This window comes from Lathyrus oleraceus, chromosome 6 (assembly GCF_024323335.1).
Source record: "Lathyrus oleraceus cultivar Zhongwan6 chromosome 6, CAAS_Psat_ZW6_1.0, whole genome shotgun sequence".
NCBI lineage: Eukaryota > Viridiplantae > Streptophyta > Magnoliopsida > Fabales > Fabaceae > Lathyrus > Lathyrus oleraceus.
In genome coordinates this window covers 435774913-435783255 of record NC_066584.1, presented here as the reverse complement: position 1 = coordinate 435783255, position 8343 = coordinate 435774913, and the positions used below count along the sequence as shown (strand labels likewise).

General features: G+C 40.3%; 1 protein-coding gene across 1 annotated transcript; it reads left to right on the top strand.

The window, feature by feature from the left end:
• Window positions 1-6722: 6722 nt before the first annotated feature.
• LOC127096119 (uncharacterized) lies at window positions 6723-7349 on the top strand. The gene has a single exon (XM_051034734.1). The coding sequence runs from the start codon at window positions 6723-6725 to the stop codon at window positions 7347-7349; it is 627 nt and encodes a 208-aa protein (XP_050890691.1).
• The last annotated feature ends 994 nt before the right edge of the window (window positions 7350-8343 follow it).

The following is an 8343-nucleotide window of genomic DNA, read 5'->3' as shown; positions in this document are numbered from 1 at the left end:
ATAAATCCAACTTGGGGAGTTCCGAAATAAACGGAACCGGAGATTACATCACTATCATCACAGGAACATCCACTGAACGGATGACAATCAGATCCTCTGAACAAGTACTCTCAACTCAACCCGGGGATCCAAAATAAACGGAACCCGCTGATAAACCACGGACAGAACTCCGGCGTCCTAGAAATAAATGTCCATCAGTACCAAGAGTCACCGACAAGTCACCAACAAGTCAGCAACTGTACTTGCAATAATCATCATCCCTCCCCACTCACGGGTGTCATCTAGGCCAGGGTAAGGTCGAGAGAAACGCAGGATAAACAACCCTTTCAAGAATATCATCCTGTGCACACCAGATGTATGCACCGATAATACCCCATCAGAGTCTAAACTGCTCGTGATATCAATGTTCCGCTAAGTGGCGCATACCACCCGCTTCCCATGAATCACTCTATTCCTAGGTTTCCTAGATTGCACTCATAGCCTGGGTATTGGGCCTTTTACCTCGAGTAATTCCCACCCCCAAACAGAGAACACGGCCAGCACAGCAGATGAAAATGAATGAATGCAAACGTTAATGCACACATTGAATACAAACAGTAAATGACATGAATGCAATAAATAACAGCAAAAAGCAACCAAAGCCCTAACCTAGAGAACGCTAGGAGAGACTCGCTTAGGGAAGATGGACCAGCACAGGTCAACTTCCATGTCCCCAGCAGAGTCGCCAGCTGTCGCATTACGCGAAAAACCGGCGGGAAAACAAGAACAACAGAGCCGCCACCGTGCGTTATTTATCCCAAAAGAGGGAAAGGAAACGCTCGAAGTAAACCTGGAAAAAGCATGGTCTCGCGACCAAAGAGAATGGGATCGGGAGTCGGTTATGCGAAGGGAAGGTATTAGCACCCCTACGCATCCGTCGTACTCGACGGGATCCACGCACAAAAGGAAGGGAAATGGTTGCTAAAACACTGCTCACAAACATCTACACAGGCTGAAAGAGACACAAGGAAACAAACAAGACTGACTCGGCAGGATATCGCATCCTGGGCCTACTTAGCCTATCAAGCATAGACATCAGAGTCAAAGTAGTTCGGACCGGGGAAACGACACATGCTCGCTAGGATGTCGCATCCAATGCATACGTATCTCCTTAGGACGAAGGAGAATCAGAGCATCCGTAGCTCGACTAACACGCACACAAGCAAACACAGGCAAAGGCAAACGTGGAGCCTGAATGCCAATCACTGGACTTACATCAGCATCCGAACCAAAAACACACACAAGGAGGCAAACGTGGAGCCTGAATGCCAATCACTGGACTTACATCAGCATCCGAACCAATCAAACCCACACTGGAACCCGAACGCCACTCGATGGACTTACATCAGCTTCCAAGCACACAACAACACGAAACAAAGACACAGGCGCCCGGAGAGATCTGCTCATCTCCTGCCTACGTACCTCATCTGATATGAGGATCAGGGCGACGTAGTTCCCCTACGAGGGGATACAGGACTAGCCTAACCAGATGACAGAGGGAAACACAACTAGGGAGACTACGACTCGAGCCTAGCTGTTATCATGCAAAGTTGTCCCTAAGTCAAGGTTTCTAGCTAACTTGCACAGGAAGCAAGCCTATCCTATTCAACACAAGCAAACAGCAAATCAAGCATTCACAAGTAGCACACACTATATGCACACAAAAGGGGCTCAATTAAGGGGTAAGACTGCAAGAGCAAGTCATCTGTACATGGGTAGTGTTAGCTCTTAACCTTGCCATTGAGGGGCTAAGGTGAAGCAGATGAAAGGAGAGTGAAGATAAGACTTCACAGCTCTTATCCCTGGCCAGGGAGAGCTTCAGACAAAGGAGCGTGGGTTCAGAATGTGGGAACCCTTCTACACTCAAGACTCTGACACAACTGTACATTGTACAAGATCTTGGGTTTGTGTCCCAATGCATCAACACAGTGGTGTGAGCAGAGGGACGACTCAACAGAATAGCGGGGGATAGATTGCATATCCCTTGGGTTCCGCCAATTGCCTCATAGAGGTCTTTACCTGCTTGGGGACAAAAGTAAACAATCACAAACATTGCCTCTTAAGGAGGACTTCAGACAGGTGCCTGGCCAAGTAACAGGCCAGGTCTTCCAGACTACATGGAGACAAGAATGTTATACCTCAGTGCAAATTGCTTATCAAGCAAAGCAAAGCAATACTAGCAACTAATGTACCTGAAATCAATCAAATATCATCAGTATACCAATCACAGTACTAAACAGCAAATGGTTCACAATTAGCTATATACAGACAAACACAATCCAATGCACCAAAGTGCAAGTCAACTCAAAGGAGCCAAACATCCTACAAAACAAAACAAGTTAGTGCACAATATCACATGACATCTCAATCAAATGTGAATCCACCTCCTTAAGGTATTTTGCTTCTTAACCTGAAAGTCACATTTAAACATGAGATACAAGACCACTAGGACAAGCCTAGGGTCAAAAAGAAGTGAAAAAGTCAAAACAGCAAGTGAAACATGATCAAAATCAATATAAATCAATTACAAAGAGAATCCAATTGGTCTCACTTCTAAACTATGCGGCAATTTCATTTTATGCACAAATTAAGATAAAGTGAGCAAAGTTGAATCACATATGAACAACCAGAATGATTACATCCAATCAAATATCAAAACAGCTCAATAAATTCCACAAAAATTATATCCTAAACAGAAGACATTCAATGAGCTACATATCAATTTTCATGCCATTTGGACAAAAGGAAGTAAGGAAATGAAAATCATAAAGTCAGCAGAAATCCAAACAAGTCAACACATGGTAGCAAAATAAGCATCAACTTCAATCACATGCAAAACAGTGAGAACAATTAAGAAATGAATGGGACCAAAGCCAAAGCGACAATGAACATGTTATGAATCATTCCATCAAATTTCACATTCATATGATGTGGCATGAGCATTTCACAAGACTTGGAAGACAAACACTCAAACAAAGACCTAAAATGTCTAAACAGCAAACAAAAATCACAATCAACTAGGAAATGGCTCAACAATTCCTACAAAAATTCATGGCAAAACTAGACATACAGAGGAGATCACATGCAAAATTTGAAGTCAATTGGCAAAGCATAGGCATGTCAAATAAAATCATGAAATTGACCTAACCTAGTGTGACACAAATTGTCACACTCAACTTGAATAAATCATATCTACCAATCCAGAGATCCAAAAATTACAAATTGTACATCAAAATCTCCAGGCATGAGTCAAGAATCATCATATGAAATTTCATTAAATTTGGGGCTAGCATGATCATTTGGTGATTAAAATGGTAAAACATACAAATATGTCACACATGATCAAGATCAATAGGCAAAGTTAAAAATTCACCAAGCACAACTTGGATTACTATGCCTATAAAATTCTAGATCAAATTATGAATCTAACAAAAAAAGTCTCATTAAATTTGGATTGGAAATGGATTTGTTTTGATTTTTTGAAGTTAATTGAATAAATGAAATGTTTATTTAAATGAATTAATGTATTAATTTAAAACGCAGTGGCAAAGTTGTAATATCCCCAAAGCCTGGCCAAAACGCGCAGCTTCACTTAATGCGCTGGCAGCGTGTGATTGGCTCTTACGAGCGGGAAACTTATTTTCGAATTGCCAGGCGAAGAAAGAAGATCAAGCAGCGAATATTTCCAGATTCCATGAAGTTCTTCGCGTGTGTTCATATGTTCTTCAACCTCCAGATTCGGTTATGCTCAAATCTCAACCAAAATTCACAAATGATATATGGATGGAAAGGTCTAAGCATGTAGATTACAAATATCACTATGAAATCGTCCAGAAATTCATGTACACTGCGAATCGATTGAAATAAGTTTTTGCATCCAAACTTTAATCTATGATATCTCTCTCAAATCTTAATGGATTTTGATTCTACAACTTGCAATGGACTCTACAAACAAAGACCTACAAGAATCACATCACAATTTGGCAAATGGTTAGAGTCGAATTCCAACCTTGTATGATGGAAGTTGTGGAATCCTTGTGCATTTAGCTCCAATTCAATGAAACAGATGAAGAATCTTGCTTTGGAAGATGATTGAAACAGCTTTGGTAGCTCAGCAATACTCCAGGTGCTTGAATTCTTGATTTGCCATGGTTGAACAAGCTTGGACAGTTGGAGTTAGGCGCGGTTTTCTTCCACAATTCCTTCAAACAGTCCTCAATCAATACCTGCAGATGAAGAATCTACCAAGAAACAGCACGAAACTTGATGGATTATTGGTGAAAAATGGAAGAAAAGTGAATATGCAATGTGTGCAAAAGTGAGAGAGTTTAAGAAATTGGATCTTGAATCTGAGAATTGTGATTAGTGATTAAGCAATACAGTTACAATTAGCTCTTTATACCTCTCCCTAATCCAAAATTAATTAAGATTAAGCAAATGGAAGAGATTAGTGTAATATGCATTTTTCAAGCTTTGGTCCAATATGCCCTTTCTTATGCAGCTGATTTTTCTGTCCAAACTTGACTCAAGCAAGTTCTAAATGGCATATGTGATGTGTTGAAAAAAGTCCCATGTCAAAATTCCATGTAATTTGAAAGTTGGACCATTTTGCCCTTGGTTTTTAATTGTTGCACTTGAAAATTGACCTTTTTATGTGAAGGCTTTTGGCAAGATGTGATGATGGATTATGAAAGTACACATCAAATGTGGTTTGCTCAAAGAAAAACCATCCAATTTGGCCATTCCATGTGAAAGTTATGCCACTTTGATTTTGGACATTTTTGGAAAATGAATGGACCATATCTTGCCAACCACACATGGGAATTTCAAGTTCTTGGACTTTTTGGAATGGTGAGATCAAGATCTTCAACTTTCATGTTGGAAAAAATTCCATTTGAAGCTTGTATGATGAAGTAATTTTGGGGAGAAAAACTTTCCATTTTGGGCAGTTGAAATTACAGGTCACCCGCCAATTTAGGAAACTTCTTGTCTGACCTCCAAATCTTCAACCTTGGTCTTTGATATATCAAATGAGACTTATATGGACATGAATGAGGCCTCTCAAACCATCTCACGCCTTCCAATCCATAAAATCAGGCACAGTTGACCACAATTGACTTTCTATGGTTCCAGCTGAAATTCAGCTTGACTGATGAGCTTTGATCATCCAATCCTTGGCCAAACCACTTCACAATGATCCTTAGACCATATGAACTTGATAAATCAACCATAGGGCTTTGTTCCAATGGAAATAGCACATGCTTTCTTGTTTGACTGATTCTCCTGACCAGTTTGACCTAATTTGTCAGTGGGCTTGCACTTGGGCAAATGGACAATGCAATGTTATGCAGTGGACCATGTTATGTTAATGACCTAATATAAAATGAATGTACAAAAGGTAGGGTGAAAATTTGAGGTGCTACAGGTTGATAATACAGTTCAATTTTCTGTCTTTTCCTTCATGGATGGTTTCTTAGGGTATAACCAGATAAAGATGTCTCCCGATGATATGGAGAAGATAACTTTTATCACACCTTGAGGAACATACTGCTACAAAGTAATGTTGTTCAGCTTGAAGAATGCAGAGACAACATATCAATGCGCCATGGTAACCCTCTTTCACGACATGATTCACAAAGAGATTGAGGTTTACGTGGACGAGATGATTGCCAAATCCAAAACTGAAGGGATCACTTGGAACACCCGAGGAAATTGTTTTCGAGGCTCCGGAAGTTCAAGTTGCGATTGAATCCAACAAAGTGCACTTTTGGGGTCCGATCTGGTAAGTTGTTGGGTTTCATAGTCAGTCAGAAAGGCATTGAGGTTGATCTCGAAAAAGTTCGAGCAATCCAAGATATGCCACCTCCCCGAACAAAAAAAGAAGTCTGAGGTTTCGTTGGTCGGCTGAATTATATCTCCATATTCATATCACATTTAACAGCTACTTGCGAACCGATCTTCAAATTGTTGAGGAAGAATCAATCGATTGTGTGGGATAATGATTGTCAAGTGGAATTTAACAAAATAAAGAAGTATTTGCAAGAATCAGCTATCCTCATACCACCTGTTCCTGGTAGGCTTCTTATTATGTACCTCACGGTACTCGATGAATCTATGGGCTGCATTTTGGTTTAACATGATGACACGGGCAAGAAAGAACATGCAATATATTATCTCAGCAAGAAGTTCACTGAATGTGAGACCAGATACTCACTTTTAGAGAAGACTTGTTATGCTTTCGCTTGGGTTGCTCGACGTCTGAGGCAATACATGGTTTGCCATACTACTTTATTGATATCTAAAATGGATCCGATAAAGTACATATTTGAAAAGCCTGTTGTCACTAGTAGAATTGCTCGGTGGCAAATATTATTGACCGAGTACGATATCTAGTATGTGACTCAGAAAGCGATAAAGGGGATATTATGTCTGGTTACCTTGCTCATTTACCTGTGGGGGGTTATCAACCGTTGAGGTTTGACTTTCCAGATGAAGACATCATGTTTATCAGAGATTATGCTATTCCAGGCCCCGAGGAAGGCCCCGAACCAGGATCGCGATAGAAGCTTGTGTTCGACGGTGCTTCCAATGCTCGTGGTCATGGAATAGGCACAATTATCACTTCTCCGATTGGATTTCACCTTCCATTTACCGCTAGATTATTCTTCGACTGCACCAACAATATGGAAGAGTATGAGGCATGTATCTATGGTATTGAGGCGATCATTGACTTAAGGATTAAAATTCTTGAAGTATATGAAGATTCAGCTATGGTAATCAGTCAGGTAAAGGGTGACTGGGAAACTAGGGATAACAAGTTGATTCTTTATAAAGAGCATATTAGAAAATTGATTCCCTACTTTGATGAAATTTCTTTTCATCATATCCCTAGGGAAGAAAATCAGTTAGTAGACGCTCTAGCTATGTTGGCATCCATGTTCAAGGTCAAATGGAAGAATGAAGCACATGCTATCCATATTGACCACCCGGATGAACCAACACATTGTCTAGAAATTGATGCAGATCCGAATGATAAACCCTGGTTCTATGACATAAAGACATTTCTGGAGAAACAACAGTATCCCGAGGGTATATCTATTACCGATAAGAAATCTTTGAGAATGCTTTCCTCCAAGTTTTTCTTAAACGACGATGTGTTATTCAAGAGGAATTATGATCCCGCGTTGCTCAGATGCATGGATAGACACGAAGCAAGCACGATCCAAAAATCCATACATGAAGGCTACGAGGGTGTACATGCGAAAGGTCCTTCTATGGCCAAGAAGATTCTCCGGGTTGGGTATTACTAGACAACGGTGGAGGTTAACTGTTACAACTTTGTTAAAAGATGTTGCAAATGTCAAATATATGGTGACAAGATCTTTGTGCCACCAACTCTGATGAATGTTTTGACGTTTCCATGGCCTTTCTCAATGTGGGGTATTGATATAATTGGGATGATAAAACCAAAAGCTTCCAATGGTCATCAATTCATCCTAGTTGCTATTGATTACTTTATAAGGTGGGTTGGAGCTGCTTCATATGCCAATGTCACCCAACAAGTGGTTACTCGGTTTATTAGGAAAAAGATAAGTTGTAGTTATGAAATTCCTAGCAAGATCATCACTGGCAATGCTAGTAATCTAAACAATAAGATGATGAAGGAGTTGTGCGAAGAATTTAAGATCGAGCACCACAACTCTTCATAATATCGGCCCAAGATGAATGGTTCCGTAGAAGCAGCTAATAAAAACATCAAAAGAATTATCCAAAAAATGGTTAGAACTTATAAGGATTGGCATGAGATGCTACCCTTCACTCTACACGGTTACAAGACCTCAGTTCGTGCATCCACCAGGACAACTCCATAGTTATTAGTGTATGAGATGCAAGCTGTTTTGCCAATTGAGGTTGAGATTCCTTCACTCAGAGTTATTATGGAGGTTGACTTTGATGAAGCTGAGTGGGTTCCATCTCGGTATGATCAGATGAACCTGATTGAAGAGAAACGTTTGACATCTGTGTGCCATGGTCAATTATGCTAAAGACGCCTCAAACAAGATTTTAATAATAAAAAGTTCTTCCTCATGAGTACTGCACAGGAGAAGTCGTGCTCAAGAGATATTAGGCTATTCACTCGGATTCTCGGGGCAAATGGGCTCCCAACTACGAATGACCTTTCGTCATTAAGAAGGCATTCTCAGGTGGATCCCTAATCCTCACTACAATGGATGGGGAAGATTTGCCATCACTAGTGAATGCTGACATAGTAAAAAAATATTATGCCTAAAAAGAAATGATGAT